Source organism: Entelurus aequoreus, linkage group LG24 (genome assembly GCF_033978785.1).
Source record: "Entelurus aequoreus isolate RoL-2023_Sb linkage group LG24, RoL_Eaeq_v1.1, whole genome shotgun sequence".
Lineage (NCBI taxonomy): Eukaryota > Metazoa > Chordata > Actinopteri > Syngnathiformes > Syngnathidae > Entelurus > Entelurus aequoreus.
The window spans coordinates 26,997,699-27,023,803 of NC_084754.1; the positions used below are offsets into that span (position 1 = coordinate 26,997,699).

The 26,105-nt window shown below is 38.9% G+C and overlaps 1 protein-coding gene across 5 annotated transcripts in view; it reads right to left on the reverse strand.

The window, feature by feature from the left end:
* wt1a (WT1 transcription factor a) overlaps positions 1-24,917 on the reverse strand; it is a 66,408-nt gene extending 41,491 nt beyond the window's left edge. For 3 of the 5 annotated variants that reach the window (XM_062035933.1, XM_062035936.1, XM_062035935.1), the window contains exons 1-3: positions 24,153-24,917; positions 19,960-20,082; positions 3,918-4,020 (exon numbers count right to left, since the gene is read on the reverse strand). In XM_062035933.1, coding sequence (XP_061891917.1) covers positions 3,918-4,020; positions 19,960-20,082; positions 24,153-24,609 — 683 coding nt within the window. In that variant the 5' untranslated portion in view covers positions 24,610-24,917. The remainder of the gene's footprint in view (positions 1-3,917; positions 4,021-19,959; positions 20,083-24,152) is intronic. The other 2 variants (XM_062035931.1, XM_062035934.1) reach the window with 2 other exon arrangements.
* Positions 24,918-26,105: the final 1,188 nt, after the last annotated feature.

Sequence of the window (26,105 nt, forward strand, 5' to 3'; positions counted from 1 at the left end):
GCAGGCTACAAACCCTTTGACTAGACAGGGTACAAGCGGTGCCTGGTACGCCGCTCATTACGCAGCCACTATTTTACTGCACACACAGACAGCAGAGACTGAACACAGGATTTAGCATCATGATTGAAGACAAAAAAAAATTCCATTTTAATCACAAACAGGGCTTTTAGAGCCGGCCACATTAACTTGACAAAAGTATCTTAACATTACTTAGTAATTTGACTTCAGCATGTTTTGTCTTCATCTGACAACCTGCAGAGTAAATACAGGCCTGCTAGTACCAGGCTGCAAGATTAGAAAACTCAACTCCGACAATATGTAAGCGTGCGTGTTTTTACTCACAAGATATCAGTTATGTTTATGACAAAGAAGACCTCCAAGTTCATGTCCACCCCCATCTCTTTTTCACTGACGCACACACACACACACACACACACACACACACACACACACACACACACACACACACACACACACACACACACACACACACACACACACGCACGCATCTTGCAGAGATTGTTCTGCTGCTACACTGAAGCAAAACATTATCACGGGCATTTGCGGAATGTTTCATTTGGAAACGTAACAACGTGCAAAAGAAGAGTAAAGTGGTATTTTACGCGTCATATTGCGCTACACATTTTCAATGGGAGACAGGTCTGGACTTCAGGTGTTGCGGAGGACACAACGTGCACAGTTTCCAAAAACAATTTGAAATGTAGACTCGTCAGACCAGAGAGCACTTTTCCACTTTGCATCAGTCCATCTTAGATGAACTCGGGCCCAGAGAAGCCGGCGGCGTTTCTGGGTGTTGTTGATAAATGGCTTTTGCTTTGCATAATAGAGTTTTAACTTGCACTTACAGATGTAGCGACAAACTGTAGTTACTGACAGTGGTTTTCTGAAGTGTTCCTGAGCCCATGTGGTGATATCCTTTACACACTGATGTCACTCTTTGATGCAGTACCGCCTGAGGGATCGAAGGTCCGTAATATCCTCGCTTACGTGCAGTGATTTCTCCAGATTCTCTGAACCTTTTGATGATATTACGGACCGTAGACTAAATTCCTTGGTGGTTGAGAAATGTTGTTCTTAAACTGTTCGACAATTTGCTCACGCATTTGTTCACAGAGTGGTGACGGCTTGTTTGTGAATGACTGAGCATTTCATGGAAGCTGCTTTTATACCCAATCATGGCACCCACCTGTACCCAATTAGCCTGTTCACCTGTGGGATTTTCCAAATAACACTTTGATGAGCATTTCTCAACTTTCTCAGTCTTTTTTGCCACTTGTGCCATTTTTTTTTAAACATGTTGCAGGCATCAAATTCCAAAAGAGGTAATATTTGCAAAAATAACAAAGTTTTCCCGTTCGAATGTTAAGTATCTTGTCTTTGCAGTCTATTCAATTGAATATAGGTTGAAAAGGATTTGTAAATCATTGTATTCTGTTTTTATTTACGATTTACACAACGTGCCAACTTCACTGGTTTTGGGTTTTGTATATATGGCTATGCACTGCATATATTCACTGTCATAACTTTGTTATCTATATTTTATGTAATAATTGCATTGCTATCATTATGTCCTGTTATATCGTATTGCTATTAATTGTTGGCATGTTATATAATGCCCAGTGACCACAGTTGAAAATAAGCTCTATGGCTAACACCAGACACATTTACAAAAATGTTTATTAATGTGCGCTGTCCCTGTATTAAATACATACATTGGAATTTATTTTTGATAATAATCTTATATGGGTTTTTTTTTGGGTTTTTTTAACTGTACAAACAAACTGGGATAGGTTCCAGCCCACCTGTGAGCCAAATGAGAACAAGCAGTATAACAAATGTATGACTGGTTTTAGATGGATGATCATTTTAACAGGAAGTGCTGAGTTCAGAGGTTTTTGGTTTTTATTTAATCAATTTAAGAACATCACTAACAGCTAGCCTATGATACCAATAGTGCTTTAGAGAACATATTTTACAAATAAATGTATATATTTATCTAATTTACTCGTTACATTTTGCACATACACAAAAGTGATCTTGGAAAACCAAAATATTTAAAAAAAAAAAGATTATATCCTCGTTAGTATATTTTCCTGTGGAATTTGGTCGGACCAGGAAGAGAGCAGGATAATATTTTTGCAGCTCGTTTAAACACGAGCGCTTAAAAAAACCAAACTGAAGCTTCTGTAGGCTTCCCAGTTAAGATAGCATATACAGAAGAACCTGGATTTACTAAGACCTCACTGTACAAACCTTTCGATTTGAACCACAGACCAAATAAAAATATGCTTTGTTGTACGAACCTTGTCTCCGTGTACCAACGTTTAATGCAGCGCAGCCATTTTGTGCCCAGCAGCACATCCATTGTGAGTGAACTGATCAATCTCCGGTGCTTATTCAGTCAGTATACTGTGCAACGTTGTGTGCTCTTTAAAGTGTTTTTTTGGCATTTTTACATTTTTCTTTTAGTTTTACTAGCTCAACATTAATCCAAAGAAAGCAATGTACGTGGGGTTTGAAACATTCAGGAAGAATCCACAGCGTTGTCGACGCTACCGCCCACGCCTCCTCTCCTCCTTTGAACACCAAGGAGATTAACCGACAAGGTAAAATAGATTTTTATTTTTTATTGCTAATCATTGCAGCGACCTGGCTGTTAAAGTTCAAGAGTTTTGCGATTTCAAACTGTGAATGCACCACAGGGCTAGTGACAGTGTGTCTGTGTCGGCAGGGCGGCTGAAAAGAGGACAGTACAGGTAGTTTTTTTATGTTTTGTAAATAGAACATTGAACCATCGCCCTCTTGTTGTGTTTGTTTGACATGCAGTACTGTATAATAGTATACATTTTTCTTTTAGTTTTGCTGGCTCAACATTAATCCAAAGAAAGCAATGTACGTGTGGTTTGAAACATTCAGGAAGAATCCACAGCGTTGTCAACGCTACCGCCCACGCCTCCTCTCCTCCTTTGAACACCAAGGAGATTAACCGACAAGGTAAAATAGATTTTTATTTTTTATTGCTAATCATTGCAGCGACCTGGCTGTTAAAGTTAAGGAGTTTTGCGATTTCAAACTGGGAGTGCACCACATGGCTAGTGACAGTGTGTCTGTGTCGGCAGGGCGGCTGAAAAAGAGGACACAGTTCAGGTAGTTGTTTATGTTTTGAAAATAGAACATTGAACCATCACCCTGTTGTTTGATATACAGTACTGTATAATAGTATACATTTATATTGCATACTATTATATTATACTATATTGTGTTCAAAGTGTACAAACATTTACTAAAATATGGACTTTTGTCAGGACTGGCACCCATTATTCATGTTTACATTGTTTGTTATGGACAAATTTGCTTCTATATACAAACTTCTCTATTTACAAGTCCTGTTCAAGAACCGATTCAGTTCTTGAATCAAGGTTCCAGTGTAGACTCGTATCCCGAGGTACTACAGTATGTTATATTTTCTGGTAAAGTCAGACTTAGTAGGTCAACAAATGTTCCGCTTCCTGTCACAGCCTGCCAAAAAAAAGTGCACTGGCGCCAGAACCTCTATGGGCGTCTCAAAAACCTTCAACTTGGAAATGCTTTTCGAAAGGCTGCTCTGGTCTAAGCGTGCATACACCAGCACCAGACAAGGAAGCAGAACAACACAGGGAGGAAGCAGTTATGGCAAAGAGACCTATTCTGAAGGTAAACATCCTGTCCAAAATGCATCCTGCCACCCTTGGCTGAATGATGGATCTCTTTGCATGAAACAATCAACAATAGTTCCACAAGCTCTAATTGCTGCTCTTTCTCATGAAAATAGATTTGGCATTGAGCTTCACTATTTTGTACCCACTGTGTGCACATACACGGGGGTTGTGGTCTAAGTGTGTGTTGGAGTGTGTTACCTGTTGTACGGGTTCCTCAGCAGCAGAGCCTGGCTGCCTGCACAGCTGTCTGAAGGTGTGTGACATCCGTACATGGAAGGGGCCATCGAATACTGCTGCTCTGCTGCAAGGGTACACACACATTTACATACACTTTTGCATGAACACACAAGATACAAGATAATCATTTGTTTCTATCTGTACTGTACAAATAACGGTTTGAAAATATAGTATAATCACACCAGGGGTGTCCAAAGTGTAATTTTAGCCCACTGCTTGTATTTTACTTGGCCCTTGGCAAGTTGTAAAAAATAAAAATAATTAATAATTAATAATAAGATAAATCATCATTTGAATTTACACTATTTACTATTTTTCTTAGTCAACTACAACACAAAAGGTAACATGTTCAGTTCAGTTCAGTTTCAGTTTATTTCCAACATGCATACAATACAATGTAATGCATCACATAATTCCAGTTGTTTCATTACAGCACGTCCGAAAAGGAGTAGGAAGAAGCTGAGTTTATTTAATCCTACCCCTTTTCATATCATAGCAATTTTGTCCAATTTCCTTCTTCTCTGTAACAGAACAGTGAATAAATAAATAATAAATAAATACTATACTGTAGCGGTTGCTTTAAGGCAGTGGTTCTTAACCTTGTTGGAGGTACCACCAGTTTCATATGAGCATTCACCGAACCCTTCTTTAGTGAAAAATAAAAATAAAAATTTTTTCAATTTCAAGACAAAGTTATATGTTTTTGGTAACACTTTAGTATGGGGAACATATTCTAAGTAACAAAGACTTAATTTAGAGTTTTTCGGACACTAGGGGAACATATTCTAAGTAACAAAGACTTAATTTAGAGTTATTTGATTAGGGTTAGGGTTAGAGGGTTAGGGCCAAGGTTAGAGGGTTAGGGTTATAATAAGGCCATGCCGAATAAGGCATTAATAAGTACATAAAGGCCTACTGAAATGAAATGTTCTTATTTAAACGGGGATAGCAGATCCATTCTATGTGTCATACTTGATCATTTCGCGATATTGCCATATTTTTGCTGAAAGGATTTAGTAGGGAACATCGACGATAAAGTTTTGGTCGCTGATAAAAAAGCTTTGCCTGTACCGGAAGTAGCGTGACGTCACAGGTTGAAGGGCTCCTCACATTTGCACATTGTTTACACCAGCAGCGAGAGCAATTCGGACCGAGAAAGTGACGATTACCCCATTAATTTGAGCCAGAATGAAAGATTTGTGGATGAGGTACGAGTGAAGGATTAGAGTGCAGTGCAGGACGTATCTTTTTTCGCTCTGACCGTAACTTAGGTACAAGGGCTCATTGGATTCCACACTCTCTCCTTTTTCTATTGTGGATCACGGATTTGTATTTTAAACCACCTCGGATACTATATCCTCTTGAAAATGAGAGTCGAGAACGCGAAATGGACATTCACAGTGACTTTTATCTCCACGACAATACATCGGCGAAGCACTTTAGCTAAGGAGCTAACGTGATAGCATCATGCTTAACTGCATATAGAAACAGACTAAATAAGCCCCTGACTGGAAGGATAGACAGAAGACCAACAATACTACCAAACTCTGGAACTGTAACCACACGGTTAATGCTGTACCGCCTGGCGAAGCCTAGCAATGCTGTTGCTAATGACGCCATTGAAGCTAACTTAGCTTAGTCGGCGGCCCGGAGACGGAGGAAGTCAAGGTGAGGACAGCGGCGCGGCGGCGGGCATTGTAGCTTTGGACGACACCCCGGCCGCCATCGGAGTCGGCAAGAAACATATATTTCCCCAAAGTTACGTACGTGACATGCACATAGCGCCACGCACGGACGGGCAAGAGATCAAATGTTTGGAAGAAAGCAGCGTACTCACGGTAGTGCGTCTGCTATCCAACTCAAAGTCCTCCTGGTTGTGTTGCTGTAGCCAGCCGCTAATACACCGATCCCACCTACAACTTTCTTCTTTGCAGTCTCCATTGTTAATTGAACAAATTGCAAAAGATTCACCAACACAGATGTCCAGAATACTGTGGAATTTTGCGATGAAAACAGCTGTTTGTATTGGGATACAATGTGTCCCAATACTTCCGTTTCAACCTTTGACGTCACACGCAAACGTCATCATACCTAAACGTTTTCAGCCGGAGGTTTCCCGGGAAATTTAAAATTGCACTTTATAAGTTAACCCGGCCGTATTGGCATGTGTTGCAATGTTAAGATTTCATCATTGATATATAAACTATCAGACTGCGTGGTCGGTAGTAGTGGCTTTCAGTAGGCCTTTAATAATGACTAGTTAAGAGCCAATGTGTTACTAATTTGCATGTTAATAAGCAACTAATTAATGTTGAATATGTTCCCCATACTAAAGTGTTACCATGTTTTATTACTGGTGCACAAAATGAACCGTACATGAACATCACCTTGTTCAAAGAACAAAACCAACACAGTGCATAAACTCACAACAAATTACACACCTGCAAATCAGTGTGACTTCTGCTGTTGCCGTATCCGTAATACGCCGATAGGGAGAAGTTTGTATTTACACGATGAGTCGGGTGTTTTTTGACCTCCACCGAACCCCTGAGCCCGACTCACCAAACCCCTAGGGTTCAATCGAACCCAGGTTAAGAACCACTGCTTTAAGGACTTAAGTCACCACACCTGTTTACTTGACTTTGTCGTCATTATTCATTGTGATTGTTCGATTGTGCACATAACAATTTTGTTCTTGTTTAGCATTCATACATGCAGTTAAGAGTGAGTAATTCGGGGCGGCCCCTTCAAGTGACCGTCAGGAGATTTACCCAAAGGTGAGGGTTGGTTGTGACCGCCATTTCGAGTCGCTTGATGTTAGGAGTCATTCATTCTCGTCTTTGATCGAATAAACGGCGCACACGTTTTTGTGCGTCAAAAGATACTTCAAGTTGTCTTGCTTTCGTGTTACAAGCGCAACAATACCATAGTAAGTAAACAAATATTAAATACATAAATAATCTTTATCTCAAAAGAAAAAAAAAGGTTTCAAGATGTTTATCATAATTCTTGTTCTGTGTACTTTGTGAACACTTGTAGTTTGAACAGTCTCTTAAACTGAATCATATTGGTGCTTTGTTTGATTTCTTTGGTTAATCCGTTCCATAATTGAATTCCACATACTGATATGCTAAAGGTTTTAAGTGTTGTACGAGCATATGTGGATGTTTTGTTCAGATAGCTTATAGAGTACCTTGGCTTAAGAGTGTTCCAGCCCATAAGCTGTCTTTCAGTTCATTTTTATGTTTTAGGTTGTGAGCAAAAATTTGGTTAAGGAGCCTCGCCACCGCTACCTGGCGTAGGGAATGTCACAGTGAACCCCCTAAGGTCTGACCAAAACATCCGGTGTCTCACTCCCTAGCATTGGCTAATTTAGCTAGCTATTAAACGGAAAGTTAGAAAGACACAACTTTTTTCCCCCATCCATTGGAAGGAAGAAAGTGAGTATGAAGGGGAATGATGGGAAAAAGAAGTGGATAATCTTCACTGAATTAAAGCAGCGCCTCTCAATTGTTTATTTTCTGTTACACCCCACCCACCACCCAAAGAAGAAGAAAATGCCGTGACTATAAACAGTATCATTTGTCTATAAAATTGTTAGAAGTACACCTCAGTATACTGTAACATTGCATCCTTATTAACATTGAAGACAACAGTAACACAGTAACAGTAAATAGTCACACCATAGTCACAGTGAAGCCCAGCATGTGGTCATATTTTAGTAGGGCAAACAAGCATGTTTGAGGCTATTTGAGAAGGACTGAATATGTGAATGTTGTCTGTCTATCTGTGTCGGCCCTGCAATGAGGTGGCGACTTGTCCAGGGTGTACCCCGCCTTCCGCCCGATTGTAGCTGAGATAGGCTCCAGCGCCCCCCGCGACTCCGAAGGGAATAAGCGGTAGAAAATGGATGGATGGATGAATTAAAGGAACAAATCATGGAAAACATGACCCAATCTCAAACTCAATGTGTGTATCTCAAGTCAATGTCTCCCACTGAAATTAATTAAAGTCAATTTAATTGATGCTTGGGCCCCCAAAACGGCACAGTTTTAACATGCCTTTTAAAAAGAAAAACTAGAATAGAAGAGAATAGAACGCTTTTTTTATCGTCAAACACGAGAGAATGACGAAAACACAGATGGCTACTCTGTTAGGTGCGGCTGAAATACAATATAAACAATAAATAACGTGCTAAAAATTAATACCAGTACACTAAGTAAGTACCGTATTTTTCGGACTATAAGTCGCTTTTTTTTTTAATAGTTTGGCCGGGGGTGCGACTTATACTCAGGAGCGACTTATGTGTGAAATGATTAACACATTACCGTAAAATATCAAATAATATTATTTAGCTCATTAACGTAAGAGACTAGATGTATAAGATTTCATGGGATTTAGCGATTAGGAGTGACAGATTTTTTGGTAAACGTATAGCATGTTCTATATGTTATAGTTATATGAATGACTCTTACCATAATATGTTACGTTAACATACCAGGCACGTTCTCAGTTGGTTATTTATGCCTCATATAACGTACACTTATTCAGCCTGTTGTTCACTATTCTTTATTTTAAATTGCCTTTCAAATGTCTATTCTTGGTGTTGGCTTTTATCAAATACATTTCCCCCAAAAAATGCGACTTATACTCCAGTGCGACTTATATATGTTTTTTTCCTTCTTTATTATGCATTTTCGGTAGGTGCGACTTATACTCCAGTGCGACTTATACTCCGAAAAATACGGTACGTAAGTAAATTTTATTTATAAAGTGCTTTTCACAGATAAAATCACAGAGCGCTCTACAAAACATAGGTGAAGTAAAACAACAGGGGCAACATCATAAAAAGGATACGATGTGGATTACATTTGATAGTTAAAAGCTTTACTAAAAAGAGAAGTTTTCAAATGTTCCTTAAAAGTGTCAACACGGTCAAGATCACGGAGGGACTGGTGCAAATTGTTCCAGAGTCTGGTAGCTATGGCCTGGAATGCCAGGTCTCCACGGGTTTTAAAGCTTTTGGTACAGATTCAATAGCTTAATGGTGCACAGGTAAAACTGTTTTTAACTATGTTTGTCCTGCTCTTGTGTGACTGCAATCTCTACCCTGGTGGCAGCAGGTTGAACAAGTGCTGAGCAGGGTGAGAGCTGTCTGCCGTGGCGTTCTTTGCTCTGCCGAGGCAGTAAGGGCAAGCAATAGAGATGGCAGCCGATTATCTTCTCCGTTGTCCTGCTCACCCTCTGCAGGGCCTCACAGTTACGCAGTACATCAGCACTCTATGGTGGCCCCATAAAAAGATACTTGCAGTTTCTCCTCAGGTTGGTTCCTCCACAGCACATGACGGAAGTGGAGTCTCTGCCGTGCCTTTATGACCAGTGATGTTGAAAGTCCATGTGAGGTCCTCCAAGATGTATGTTCCCAGGAACTTTAAGGAGGCTTTACTACAAGTGGATCATGTTTCCCTCTCTGTCTCCTAAAATCAACGACCATCTCCTTTGTAAAGACCAAGGGAAGTCAGATTCTCCAGCAGCATGTCAGGGATGATGGCATGTAGTCCACAAACAGCCTGCTGACATGTAGGCATGTGGGAGTTACGGATGTTCCACAGTTGAGAGGAGAGCAGTGGTGTCAGCGTTCTCTTTGATTACTAACTCTTAGATAAGAAATTGCTTTTCAAAAATAGAATTAAAATAGAATGTACCACTAACAACAACTACAGTATTTTTATGAAGTTGTGCAATAATAATGTACATCATTTAATTTATAGTGCGTAATTCTACCGTATCTCCTTCATGCTGCTTTTCCCTTGTGTAGCAATAGGAATGTTTTTTGTTGTTTATGTTGCACACGGACTTCTTAAATAAAAAGACTCCATACCGGTACCAAAATGTATTTCGATACTTGTCGGTCCTTTTCTAAATAAAGGGGACCACAAAAAATGGCAGTATTGGCTTTATTTTAACAAAATATCTTAGGGTACATTAAACATATGTTTCTTATTGCAAGTTTGTCCTTAAAAAAAAAAGTGAACATACTAGACAACTTGTCTTTTAGTAGTGAGTAAGCAAACAAAGGCTCCTAATTAGTCTGCTGACATATGCAGTAACATATTAATGTTATTTTCCATTCTATTATATTATCAACATTATTAAGGACAAGTGGTAGAAAATTGATTATTAATCTACTTGTTCATTTACTGTTAATATCTGCTTACTTTCTCTTTTAAAATGTTCCATCTACACTTCTGTTAAAATGCAATAATCACTTATTCTTCTGTTGTTTGATACTTTACATTAGTTTTGGATGATACCACAAGTTTGGGTATCAATCCGATACCAAGTAGTTACAGGATCATAAATTGGTCATATTCCAAAGTCCTCATGTGTCCAGGGACATATTTCCTGAGTTTCTAAACATAATATACATTTTTAAAAAACGAAAGAATATTTTGTGATGCAAAAAAATATTGATGTAATCATAGTAGTATCGATTATACGCTCCTGTACTTTGTATTATTGCAGTGAATGTCAGGTGTAGATCCACCAATGGCGTTTGTTTACATTGTGACGCCGGTGAGCTACAGTGTGTAGTGAAGCATGTTTAGATATTCCTCGTCCTGCAGGGATGGTACTTGTAAGAAACTTACTTTATTTGTCGCCATGGAGGCGAGGATTAGTGATTTAGATTGTTAAGCCAAAATGTGTCCGTTCTCCCTTTTCTGTCTACACACTGTGCCTGCTTGTAAGTACGCCGTGATTGTGCGCTGCCGAACATGCTCCTCTGGTCATAAACCAGCAATGACGCGACGTGACGACAACAGGGGGGCGGGGGGTTGCTGAACGGTACTTATTAGAGGCGGTATAGTACCGAATATGATTCATTAGTATCACGGTACTATACTAATACCGGTATACCGTACAACCCTATGCTCGACCGTCCAGTTTATAGTTTCAGGAGAAAAGAACAAACATAAACATATCAGGCACATCATTGGCAGCTTCTCCATATTTTCATAGATAAATGTTTTTGTGGTTTGGCGTCCTTATGTGGCACATAGGCTGGCTTCCTCGCCAGGTTAGCTACATGCTCGATTATGTTTTTAATTGTTGGTATGTCTAATTGTGAGGGTATCGTCTGCTTCTTCTTCTCAGCGCTCTCCCCTTCGAATTGGCTTTCTTTGATCCCGTGGTTGGCGGGCAGTATCGTGTGGATCTCTGGCTGCGGGTTATTGCTGGCGAGTAGGATCGGATGTTTAGCGGCGGATCTTACAGGATTTATTCTGACAATCGCTACAACCAACAAGCAATAGAGATGCTCGTAACTCAAATGAATGTTTGCAACTTAAAAAACTCCTCAAAACACTTCTAAGTTGGGGTACTCGTAAGCAATGTTCCCTCTAATTTTTCATGTGTGTGAGCAAACGCAAAACCTCCCTGAGCATTGAGCGGAGCAACATCAGACGTGCACACTGTGGCTACACCAGCAGCACACCTGTATCAAACCTGACTAAATAACAAGTTAAATCTCCATCCATCCATCCATTTTCTACCTGTCCCAAACCTGACTAAATAACAAGTTAAATCTCCATCCATCCATCCATTTTCTACCGCTTGTCCCTTTCGGGGTCGCGAGGGGTGCTGGAGCCTATCTCAGCTGCATTCGAGCGGAAGGCGGGGTACACCCTGGACAAGTCCCCACCTCATCGCAGGGCCAACACAGATAGACAGACAACATTCTCTTATTATTATAATCAAATGACAGCAGTCATTTCCATGAGATGATTTTCTAATATAAGTGTTTAGGCCCACTTACAATGACAATAACAAAAAATATTGTTTTTCATAAACTGTGTACTTGTATTGTTTGTCTGGGTGGAGGTCCTGCTTTGGAAATAGTTTGTACCCCTTTCAGACATTGCATTTAGTTCCCATTAAAACATTCACATGTTGCACAATGAGATGTAAGCAGGGGATCATGTGTACATTCCTGCAACTTCCTGTTTGTAAAAAATATACTTTTATTAGTATTTATTTAATATACTAACAGCATTTCATGATTAATATTTATAAATTAAGATTCCTAATAAATGACACTAGAATAAGCACACATTTGATTGGTAAATCATAGTGTAACGGCCTGGAATGACACTTTATGCGTGGTGTTGGAGTTGTCCGACTTTTTGTGTGGCTGTAAACGCATCACTGGCTAAATGCCATATGTGCATGTGTTGGCGCAAGTGAGAAAGAGCGAGCGGCTGCTGTTGATATAACAAAGTTGCTTTTGGTCTGGTTTGTACTGCAGAAAATGACCACTTTTGCTAGATATCATTTTTTTTACTAATGTTTTGGTGATGTGTTTATGGCCGACAATAAAGAGTTTTGCTCAGTAAAGTGATGGATGGAATTCATGTCCTCAAAGCGTCTCGACAGACGTTACAATATTTGGACAATGATGACGAAAACTGTTTTCTCTGTCGTGTCCGTGTGTCGAAAATTGTTACGCGCTTCTTTTTTTATTTGATTTTGTGCGTGGCATAGATTTGCCGTGCGCAGAGGACGCTTGAGCAGTGCGCAATTGCACAGGAGCGCACCTTAGAGGGAACGTTGCTCGTAAGTTGAAGTACCACTTGTACATTTGAATGGTTTTAACATCTTTAACGTACAAAAAAACATGATCATAGCCCTCCCACAACCTTGAATTTTTTCTGGAAGGAGTTTGGACACTCCTGTCATTTGCAGTGAAACCTCTTGAGTTGAACAAATGTATAATTCAGAACTCGGCCTAAATGTTGCAGAATAGTACGCCTCTAAATTCACACACGTTTCATATCACAAACAGTATGACTTATGAAAGCCCAATACAGCAAGCATCAGAGGTTTAACTCTGCAGGAGTGCCTTGCTTTTTCTTTGGCTTTTGGTAGGTTATTTGCCACACTCATTCCAAAAGTAGGAGAAATGTGAGGAATAAAGAAAAAAAAAAGTGAACTCCCATGCAAAGCAGTCAAAATCCATTTCAGATGGGAACTGCACTTTTTTGGGGAATTTTGCCTATAATTCACAATCCTTATTAGTGACAAAAACACACTTGTAAACACACGTCAATAAACATCTGCTTTCAATGGAGCTAATGGCGTCATTGCATGTATTGCGTTTATTCTAACCATGAACCCTAATTAATAACCATCTAAAAAGCGCCAACAATACTCCATTTACATTTTGTGAGCTGGACATTAATCAAGTATTAGCGATATTGTTGTCATTGTCGCCTGTATTTAGCGATGCATTGATCACGTCCTTACGCTGCTGTATTGACTTCATCAGCTGGTGAGCTGCTTTCTCGCCTCTGAGCTTGTGAAAGTTTATTCTAAAGAAAAAATCTTACTTCACACCTTGATAGTAAAATGATGTGGACATAAACTGGGAAGTTGATACACTTTGGCAGCCAATTCAGACCCGGGGATGGTGAGAAAGACACCCTAAAGATGCTGCTTTGTACCCACCTTTTTTTTAACCCTTCGCAAGGACTAGAAGTTATTCTTCATGTAAACAGGAATATATCAACATCCTGACAGTCGGCATCCTAATATCAGCAGACATTGTACAGTGTGTGATGTTTTATTATGTTTGTTGACTATCATAAAGTCGGCAGTGAGTAGTAATCTGTGATGTTGTCAAAGGAAAACGTGAACACTGCTATGAATCTGTGAGATTAATGCGCTGCGGATGCTTAAAATGAACAAAATACGTAAATATTACAGAAATGTACCTGTTACTACATTAAAGGCCTACTGACCGACCACGCAGTCTGATAGTTTATATATAAATGATGAAATCTTAACATTGCAACACATGCCAATACGGCCGGGTTCACTTATAAAGTGCAACTTTAAATTTCCAGCTAAACTTCCGGTTGAAAACGTCTATGTACGATGACGTATGCGCGTGACGTCAATCGTTGAAACGGAAGTATTCGTACACCATTGTATCACAATACAAAAAGCTCTGTTTTCATCTCAAAATTCCACAGTATTCTGGACATCTGTGTTGGTGAATATTTTGCAATTTGTTTAATGAACAATGAAGACTGCAAAGAAGAAAGCTGTAGGTGGGATCAGTGTGTTAGCGGCTGGCTGTAGCAACACGACCAGGAGGACTTTGACTTGGAGAGCAGACGCACTATCCGACGCTATCCGCCGACCGCATCGATGATCGGGTGAAGTCCTTCGTCGGTCCGTCGATCGCTGGAACGCAGGTGAGCACGGGTGTTGATGAGCAGATGAGGGCTGGCTGGCGTAGGTGGATAGATAATGTTTTTAGCATAGCTCTGTGAGGTCCCGTAGCTAAGTTAGCTTCAATAGCGTCGTTAGCGACAGCATTGTTAAACTTCGCCAGGCTGGAAAGCATTAACCGTATAGTTACAGGTCCATGGTTTAATAGTATTGTTGATTTTCTGTCTATCCTTCCAGTCAGGGATTTATTTCTTTTGTTTCTATGTGCAGTTAAGCCCGATGCTATCACGTTAGCTCTGTAGCTAAAGTGCTTCGCTGATGTATTGTCGTGGAGATAAAAGTCACTGTGAATGTCCAAGAGGATATAGTATCCGAGGTGGTTTAAAATACAAATCCGTGATCCACAATAGAAAAAGGAGAAAGTGTGGAATCCAATGAGCCCTTGTACCTAAGTTACGGTCAGAGTGAAAAAAGATACGCCCTGCACTGCACTCTAGTCCTTCACTCTCACGTTCCTCATCTACGAATCTTTCATCCTCGCTCAAATTAATGGGATAATCGTCACTTTCTCGGTCAGAATTGCTCTCGCTGCTGGTGTAAACAATGGGGAAATGTGAGGAGCCTTTCAACCTGCGACGTCACGTTACTTCCGGTACAGGCAAGGCTTTTTTTTTATCAGCGATCCAAAGTTGCAAACTTTATCGTCGATGTTCTTTACTAAATCCTTTCAGCAAAAATATGGCAATATCGCGAAATGATCAATTATGACACATAGAATGGATCTGCTATCCCCGTTCAAATAAATAAAAATGTAATTTCAGTAGGCCTTTAAATATATATATATATATATATATATATATATATATATATATATATATATATATATATATATATATATATATATATATATATATATATATATATAGACAGCATGTATATAAAACGCTGATGGAGGTTTTTGTTTAAGCGTTTTGTAGGCAGAATAGAGTGACTCCTATTGATTTAATTGTAAGCAAACTTTAGCTCGCAGTTATTTGATATTAATAATGCATAAAAAAAGAAAAACATATGTGTGCTTGTCTTACATGAGGATTGTGAATGATGGCGCAAAATTCCGTTCAAAAAAGTGCAGTTCCCCTTCAGGCATAAAAGCGTCACTTATATCAAAGTCAGGTTTATTGTGTAACACTGGTTACCTTCTTCTTACACTTCAAAGTTAAGACATACAGTAAAACTTTGTTGTATTCATGGTAAACTTATTTGTATACTTGTAGGTCTCTCCGGTTACTCTAGGCCAAAATACGGCCCGCACGCCACATGCGGCCCATTAAGATTTTCAAGAATTTTTTTAGACCTTCAACATCAAAACTGTAGCCACCATTATGATGTGCAGTGCTGTTTTTAAATGACCGTAAGTCTTGAACTATAGAAAGTATTTCAATGGTTGCAATCTGCGCTTTTGAGTGTTGTACGAGTTATTACGGTAATCTACGTCACAGCAGCTCAGACGAGGAACAAAGCAGAGTGGGCGGGGTTTGTTTTCAGAGCAGCCAGCCCCAAACGCATGTGTCAGGGACAGATGCGGAAGCACATTTTTACAACAAATTTCTGCATAAAAGTGATAATATATCATATTGTAGGTGTTTATTACCCTATGCATTCATATTTTGCTGTTTGTTACATTGTTGTTGTGTTTTGCCTGATTGTAAAATATATCTATGGAGGAGCTGGTCTGAGAAGTAAAAGAGGAGCGACGTTCATATGTTGTTAATATTCAGTGTTTTATTGTTCATAGTTAATATTGAAAATCATACTTTCTTTATTTTCATGTACATTTTGTGTAAAAAACTATACAATTCCAATCTGTTTTAACTTTTGTAGAATTCTATCGCACATTGTGACTTTTGGTATTCGTGTTCCTGAAAAAAAGGGACCCAAACTCACATATTGTGCAGCTTTTACAGCTAAATGTGTATATGTAATTTATACACACATACACATTGGCCCCCCCAGACACATTTTTTCTCTCATCGTGGCCTCCGAGTTAAAATACTTGCCCAGCTCTACTCTAGGCTGTTACTGTGTGTCTTTTTTTCTAGGGCTGTCAAGCTTAACGAGTTAACTCATGTGATTATCCCAAAAACACTGCCACCTGCTCAGTGGCCTTGTGGTTAGAGTGTCCGCCCTGAGATCGATGGGTCGTGAGTTCATACCCAGAGACTATAAAAATGGGACTCATTACCCATTACTCAGCACCAAGGGTTGGAATTGGGGGTTAAAGGCCTACTGAAACCCACTACTACCGACCACGCAGTCTGATAGTTTATATATCAATGATGAAATCTTAACATTATAACACATGCCAATACGGCCGGGTTAACTTATAAAGTGACATTTTAAATTTGCCGCTAAACTTCCGGTTCGAAACGCCTCTGAGGATGACGTATGTGCGTGACGTAGACCGGCGAACACGGGTATGCCTTCCACATTGAAGCCAATACGAAAAAGCTCTGTTTTCATTTCATAATTCCACAGTATTCTGGACATCTGTGTTCGTGAATCTGTTGCAATCATGTTCATTGCATTATGGAGAAGGAAGCCAAGCAAGCAAAGAAGAAAGTTGTCGGTGCGAAATGGACGTATTTTTCGAACGTAGTCAGCAACAACAGTACACAGCCGGCGCTTCTTTGTTTACATTCCCGAAAGATGCAGTCAAGATGGAAGAACTCGGATAACAGAGACTCTAACCAGGAGGACTTTTGACTTGGATACACAGACGCCTGTAGAGAACTGGGACAACACAGACTCTTACCAGGATTACTTTGATTAGGATGACAAAGACGCAGACGTGCTACTGTGAGTATGCAGCTTTGGCTTTTTTTTGCGTATGTACGTAACTTTTTTTAAATATATAAGCTTTATGAACCTTGGGTTAGGTGAACGGTCTTTTGGGCTGAGTGATTGTGTGTGTTGATCAGGTGTTTGAATTGTATTGGCGTGTTCTATGGAGCTAGGAGCTAGCAGAGGAGCTAGGAGCTAGCATAACAAACACGCAGGTGTTTTTATGCAGGATTAATTTGTGGCATATTAAATATAAGCCTGGTTGTGTTGTGGCTAATAGAGTTTATATATGTCTTGTGTTTATTTACTGTTGTAGTCATTCCCAGCTGAATATCAGGTCACCCCCGGCTCTCACAGCATCTTCCCTATCTGAATAGCTTCAACTCCCCACTAGTCCTTCACTTGCACTTTACTCATCCACAAATCTTTCATCCTCGCTCAAATTAATGGGGAAATTGTCGCTTTCTCGGTCCGAATCTCTCTCACTTCATGCGGCCATCATTGTAAACAATAGGGAACTTTGCGTATATGTTCAACTGACTACGTCACGCTACTTCCGGTAGGGGCAAGCCTTTTTTTATCAGATACCAAAAGTTGCAATCTTTATCGTCGTTGTTCTATACTAAATCCTTTCAGCAAAAATATGGCAATATCGCGAAATGATCAAGTATGACACATAGAATAGATCTGCTATCCCCGTTTAAATTTAAAAAATTCATTTCAGTAGGCCTTTAAATCACCAAAATGATTCCCGAGTGCAGCCACCGCTGCTGCTCACTGCTCCCCTCACCTCCCAGGGGGTGGAACAAGGGGATGAGTCAAATGCAGAGGGTAATTTCACCACACCTAGTGTGTGTGTGATTATCAGTGGTACTTTAACTATTTCCATCTTGCCTGCAAAAGATTACTTGAAAGGCGACATGGGATGCTTTGTCAAAGGTGAGTGAGGAGGCAAATTTCGCTTCAAATTCTTATAAATGTTTATGTTTAGTCCGTCTTAGATACATCCATCCATCCATTTTCTACCGCTTGTCCAATTTGGGGTCGCAGTGGTGCTGCAGCCTAACCCAGCTGCATTCGGGCAGAAGGCGGGGCACACCCTGGACAAGTCGCCACCTCATCGCAGGGCCAACACAGATAGACAGACAACATTCACACTCACATTCACACACGAGGGCCAGTTTAGTGTTGCCAATCAACCTATCCCCAGGTGCATGTCTTTGGAAGTGGGAGGAAGCCGGAGGGAACCCACTCAGTCACGGTGAGAACATGCAAACTCCGCACAGAAAGATCCCGAGCGCAGGATCGAACCCAGGACCTTTGTATTGTGAGGCAGACGCACTAACCCCTTTCTTCCACCGTGCTGCCGTCTTAGATACAAGCAAGTTAATATGCAAAAAAATGCAGCGATTAATTCTCGTAATCCCAGAACAAAAAGGCTATAATATTATCTAAAAGCAAAACATCATTTGGAGGCAGCCGCTTGCAAAAACAAAGCAGTGGAAGATAAACAACGCCGGTAAAGTTCACCCGTGGCAACGTTGTCAACAAAAGTAACAACTGTGATTCATTCAAATTCAAAAGTGTGATTATTCCGATTAAAAACGTTTATTTTTTGACAGCACCTGCTTTTTCATGTCCTATTGACATGGCAATATGTTTCCATGCATGTTTTAGTTGCGTGTATTGTATTTACAGTGGAGCTGTAAATTCATGTCACTGTCACGTTATGAAGAATAGCTAACACTGTGTGGATGCCAACAAACTAGATTATGTAATGTTACACCACTTTAACATTTGTATCTTTATATGGCCTACTTGTTTTTCATATGTAAGACCCTTTGATTTTCCCCGCGTCTGCCAAGAATTAATTGCTCCCTTGACACTTCTCTGCGATCCAATTTTCATTTAAAAAAAATGCTTATTTTTGCTGCATTGAAGTTCCAAAATGTTCATAAAGCACACTTTTCAGTATTTACTAATAACGAGCAGAGGGAGCGTATAAGGCGGGGGTCGGCAACCCGCGGCTCTAGAGCCGCATGCGGCTCTTTAGCGCCGCCCTAGTGGCTCTCTGGAGATTTTTCAAAAATGTATGAAGAATGGAAAAAGATGAGGGGAAAAAATGTATTTTTTTGTTTTAGTATGGTTTCTGTAGGAGGACAAACATGACACAAACCTCCCTAATTGTTATAAATCACACTGTTTTTATTAAATATGCTTCACTCATTCGAGTATTTGGCGAGCGCCGTTTTTTCCTACTTATTTTGGCGGTCCTTGAACTCACCGTATAGTTTGTTTACATGTATAACTTTCTCCGACTTTCTAGGACGTGTTTTATGCCACTTCTTTTTCTGTCTCATTTTGTCCACCACACTTTTAACGTTGTGCGTGAGTGCACAAAGGTGAGTTTTGTTGATGTTATTGACTTGTGTGGAGTGCTAATCAGACATATTTAGTCACTGCATGACTGCAAGCTAATCGATGCTAACATGCTATTTAGGCTAGCGATATGTACATATTGCATCATTATGCCTCATTTGTAGCTATATTTGAGGTCATTTAGTTTCCTTTAAGTCCTCTTAATTAAATTTATATCTCATGACACATGTAATATGGCTTTTAATTTTTTGCGGCTCCAGACAGATTTTTTTTTTGTATTTTTGGTCCAATATGGCTCTTTCAACATTTTGGGTTGCCGACCCCTGGTATAAGGGGACAAAGTGGGCGGATGAAAGCGTGGATGAGAGAAGCAGCAAAGGGAGTGTGTGGGTCAGGATGTGGCTGATTTACTCCTGTGGCAGGCCAGGTCACCGTGGAGACATCAGAAGACGTCCCCACGGTGAGGCCTGCGGATGCGCTTGCATGTTCATAAATATGCAGTCGGCTTTTTTTTTTAAAACGTTGATTCTTTTACAACTTTCAAACATACCGATGGCGTTCTGATGACTTAAAGAGTCTTCGTGTTTGAAGGAGTGGTTGGAGAACTGCGAGCTGTGGTGAGTTGGAGTGTGACCGTAATTACTGGCTCCATCGAACGCCACCGCACTGTAACCTGCAACACACACGGGATTTTTGTTTAAATGGATATTGTCATATTTATCATTCTGTGATGAGTCAATCATCACAAAAGAAGTTAGTTTAACCTCAACTCTAGTAAACCACAATATCACATTTTTACATCAAGGACCACATACTGAAAATCAAAAGACACAGGTGACATTTTGATATCTTCCATCCATCTATCCATTTTCTACCGCTTGTCCCTCTCGAGGTCGCGGAGGGTGATGGAGCCTATCCCAGCTGCACTCAGGCAGAAGGCGGGGTACACCCTGGACAAATGTCCACCTCATTGCAGGGCCAACGCAGAAAGACAACATTCACACACACCCCTTTTTTCTTTTTTTTACAAGTATTTTAACTTTCTTTTTATATTTTTTCTTTAGTGATATTATGATTTTAATCCTATAATAATTGGACTTTTTTCTTGTAATATACTTTTTCACCCAACTAATTTATCTAAATCTTTATTCTTTGTTGTGCGTTTAATATTACAACTTTAAAAAAAGTATTTTTAAGTTTAAGTTTCTTTTTTGATATTCCAAAGTTATTCTTTTAAAATCAAATGATAGTTCCTCATAATAGTCTTTAAATTCTAACTTTTCCTTGTGAAAAATGGTTTCCCTTTTAATATGATGTAATAAAGATGTTTCCCCAACCTAATTTCATAAAAAAAATATTTCTTTCTTTAATATTACAACTTAAAAAATAATTGTGTTTCCCCTCAATGTTATGCTTCTAAAATCAAACAATAGTTCCTCATAATATTCTGCTTTTATTGTGTTAGAATTATAACCTTTTCTTGTGAAATTTAGAAGTTTTAATATGATGATTTCATTCTTGTCATATTAAAACTTCACAACTTAATTTTATTTTAAAAAAAATGTTGTTTTGTTTGTTTAATATTACAACTTTAAAAAATAATGTATGTACCCAAAGTCAGGCTTTTAATATCAAATAATAGTTCCTCATAATAGTCTTTAAATTCTAACTTTTCCTTGTGAAAAATGGTTTTCATTTTATTATGATTATAATTTCATTTAAAAAAATATTTGTTTAATACTACAACTTCAGAAATAATTTATTTTCTCCTCAATATTATGCAAATAATAGTTCTTCATAGTATTCAGTTTTTATTGTCTTAGAATTATAACTTTTTCTTGTGAAATTAAAATGTTTTCCTTTTACTATGCTGATTTCATTCTTGTCATACTAAAACTTCTTTGCAACTTAATTTTATCAAAATTTAAAAATGTTTCTGTTTTGTTTGTTTAATATTACAACTTTGAAAATAGTGTACGTGCCCAATGTTATGCTTCTAAAATCATATAATAATCGTTCTTCATGTTGACTGTATTGTCTTTTTCTTGGGAAATTATTTTGTTACCTTTTAATATGATTCCATTCTTGTAATACTAAAAGTTTCACCCAACCTATTTTATAATCCAAATAAAAATAATCTTTGTTTTATTTGTTTTTCATCATATTACCACTTTCTACAACAAAACAACTCCTTTACATGTATAACTATTTTTTCCTAATTTCCCTACTGTATTAACAAGAGATTTAAAATATATATATATATTGTAAAACTATTGCTCTTTATTTTTATTTTTGCTGGGGTTTTTTGTAATTGTATTGTGTTTTTGGTATGTGCTGAGGAGGGACACTAAAAAAAACAGCCTCAGGTTCAATTGGTGCTTGTGCCGCATTTTGGAGACCCTGCAATAAGTCAAACTCCCACATAAACACACACGTACACAAATGGCAGTCAATAATTAAAATGCTTTCACTGGTTTAATTTTGGAGAACGGAAACTTATTTAGCATTTCCGTGTGTGTGTGTGTGTGTGTGTTTCTGTGGGGGGGGGGGGGGGGGGGGGGGGGCTAGGATGGGTGCTCTTACTGCTGAACAAATGAAATATAATACTTCCATTTGATATATAAAAATAAAAATAAATAACGTCATGCATATTTGAAATATTGCCACCTTGGATTCACAATCAATGTACAAAAGTGCAGCTTGAAACAAAGAATGATGACAGACTAGTCGTCATATTCTTATGAGCTGCTGGGAGGTAAGCAGTGATGCGGTGGTCCCTGAGTGACCCTTCTTTGCTATCAGCTCTACTGTGTGACCCCAGTCCTGCTGTTGCTTTGTTTGTATGTGCTCGTCCAACCACAGCAGGGAGCAGATAAAACAGGTTAGGGGTCACCTCATTACTTTGATTATAATGTTGTTCCTAAATTATCTGCTTAATAAGCATGTTATTACTAATGAATCTGCTGGGCATGCACACACCCATTATTTGCCCTGCGTTGAAGGATCCCGGGAATAAACAAATTATATTTTTGACGTCACATTTAAGTGAGTCATTATAGTTTGGTTGCTAGGGATTTGATAATATGAGATTAATTGAATTTAAAAAGAAGCTACAAATCGTAACGTTGACATATTTCAAAATGAAGTGTCTCGAATAAAATGTGATGAATTATGTGTGCTTGTAGAAGAGCAAATTAAGACCGCATATGTGGTGGATTGATTTTATTGGAAAAAAAAATGTGTTAACACATGCATATTGTATTTTTTATTCGATATAAAGATTTACACAGTATATTATTTTTAGTTTCCAATTATGTTTTTTGAATAGATGCCTCATATTTTACATCAGCGTTGGTTGTAGGTAAATATACAGGATGTTTATAAAAAATAATAATCGTATCACAATTAACGTGCTTTTTAGTAATACTTACGTTTCTTGAACATATGCATTTTTTTTCTGTGTCCACCATGTACACTTATCATTTTATTTTTTATTATATCGTATATGTATTGTATGCTTTTTGAATTTTCCTCTCTTTTTTTCTTTGAAATTGTAATTGTATGGCCTTTTTTTTTTTTTTACATCACGGCCAGGGGACTACAGATGAAAACTAGCCTTCTGGCTAATTCTGGCTCTTTTAACCATGTGTAGTCATATGTTTTATGAAATTGCATTGTCCCCTTTGAAATAAACTAATCTTAATCTTAAAATATTGTTAGTTATTGCATCTCTTTTGAAGCTTCCTAAATATATTCGAAATTCCTCAGTGACTCATTTGAAGTAGAAGTGAGCGGCCGTATAAACAATACCAGAGCTTCAAGTTCTACTCAGTTATGAATTTGTTTATGGGGAGATATTGGGGTGCAGGGCAGCCCGCTGTTAAATATTATAAATGTCACACCTGCAATCTTTTCGTGATAAGATCAGTCAAGAACATTTGTATATAGGAATACTATTTACAATAGGAATAGGAAAATATGCTTTACAAAATGCATTGAATTGATGTGTAGTATTTACGTAAATAAAGAGAATAACAACATTAAGAGACAATTATGCTGACGAGCGTAATATGACCACGTTATGATTAGCTGCACAATCTAATCAATGCAAAACGAGAAATGCATCAAATATGTTGCATTTGCAAAGAGAGGCACTATTTATTTAACAAAATGTATACTTGAGGGTATACAGTTTGCAGAATTTAGCAAAAGTATGAAAAACTACAACCACAATTACACAGTAATGGTGTTGTTATTACTGAGTCTATTCAAATGTGTTGGATTATTATTTTTTCCCCCGACATAACTTTTATATCGTGCATGGGCCTAATATGCATCGCTCAATTCATTCTGCCTTGTCACAAATCAGTAAAGGATTATAATCTATACCTAAGATGTGTTATGATACTGCTTTTATATGAATAAGCAAAAAGACACATTTTAGGTTATGAAGTCAGACCAGTAACGATGAAAGAAAAATAATATTAGTGCTTCTATTTTATTGCACCAACTGATAAAGTGATACGTGAGTGTTTCCAAAGTGTGTATTATTTGCAGTAATGGTCAGTAATATGATGGAATATAAACATTGATGTCAGTGAAGTGGGAGACTAAGGTGACTGAGGCCTGATATAAGTTACACAAACGTGATGCTACATGTAAACACAATGTGTGTGAAATGAAGTGTCAGTATATCTATACACGGATACTGTGACACACACACACACACACACACATATTTACCTGTCTGGTTGCGTACTGCAGGTTGTGTGTCCATGCAGTTGGTCAAGTACGACGGGTTGCTGAACATCCTGCTGGGGGTCTGATGGTGATGCGGGGCCCCGACGGGAGGCGGCTGGCTGGAGGCCGGCGGCGCGGAAGGGGGCGCCCCGAAAGCGGCCCCGTACCGACAAGCCCCCGTGCCCGTGAACTGCCCTGAAAAGTGGACGGTGAAGGCGCTGAGGCCGCAGTGAGGATCCGACTCGAGGAGGTGGGGGTCACCTGTGCTCCCCCAGCTGGGCTCCTGCTTGATGAAGGAGTGCGGCCCCAGGGACGTGTGAGGAGCTCCCAGAGACGAGTAAGGGGAGGCAGCCGTGTGGAAGTCCAGGACGGGAGCCCACTGCGGGGCCGGGCAGCTCGGACTGGGCCCCGTTGGGACCGGAGGTAGCAGAGAGTTCAGGTCGCGTAGATCTGAACCCATTTTGGCTCAGGAGGGAAAAGGATAAAAGATGGACGTTGTTATCTTGCGACGCTCTCAGCCTCTCAATCAAGACGCCCCGACTGACCTTTTGCCCTGGGCTCAAAGATCCAGCGTCCTGCTATGAGAGTCAAGTCTCTCCAAAGTCGATGCCCCTCAGTTGTGTGACACCAGCGTAAAAACTCTGTGGACGCTCCTTCAGCTCATGGTGACCACTTGAGTCGGGCAGAATTTCAGAAAGAAACGAGAAGGAAGATCACCACCTTCAGTTTGGTCCATTCAAGGAGCAGAAAGCTTCTCTTCTTCACTCACTGCTTTTTCTGTGAATGGACGAAGAGGAGGAGTAACCCTCTTTACCCTCCATGCTGTGTGTAGGAGGCGGAGTCAGGAGGTGACCCTATATTTATGGATGATTGTCATTTATTTCATACATCAATTTAGACACAAAACTATAAGCGTGACTTCATTTCAGTCATCTTAAAAAAACACGTACGCATTAAAGGCAGATGAATGTAACGATTAAACATATTATATTTGTATATACGCTACGGGGCTGCAGCTTTGATTATTTTAGTAATCGAGTATTGATCAGTTTGTCCGGTTAATCGAGTATTTGGATAAAACGCACTTTATATCCTCAAAGCGTGTTTATAGTTTAAATATTCTCCTGCTTGCCATCCCCTTTATGTTTTGTCTAATAAATGCACACAATTGCACTTCTAACACGTTAATAAAAATAAAAGTATCTATGTGGCGACAACAATCACACCACCGCTCTCATGTTCGCTGTATTGAAGTGGCCCTGCTGAAACTACGTCCTCATATTTAAAGTTCCGGGCACTCCATGAGTCAATGCAGTCCAGATATTATTTTTTTATTATTGAACGATTAATCGAAGCACCACATTATAAATCAAAACTTTTTTCTAATTGAAGTAATCAATCATTACTGCCCTAATGCTGGACATGTGTGTCTGTGTCTACGTGTTTACTTTTACAATTGTATTGTTTTACATGCTTGATCATCTGGATTCAAATTCAAAAGAGTCCATTTATTAATCAATTCAGTCATGTTAATAAAATAAATAGAATATCCCATATTAGACAAAATATATCATGCAAGATAATTGTGAATCATGGAAAAATATATTTTTTGTTAACTTGAAAATGAACAGTAAACAATTATTAATCTGTCCTGTTTCCGCTTAAATAAATGATTAACTTCTAATTGCATATTCTTAATCCTTATAGCATGAAATTAAAATACATCTGCGAATATAAAAAAGAAAATAAACCAAAACACACGCCTTTGTGAAATATTTTAATCGGATTGTACACAAACTAAATACAGTATATTTTACAATAGTACATTACAATAGAATACATTACAATACATTTTAACACAAATACACTATTAAAAACAACTGCATATTTTATGTTTTAACTACAATGAACAAAATATGTATGTGTTTATGAAAAAAACAAAATGTTTGAATAAAA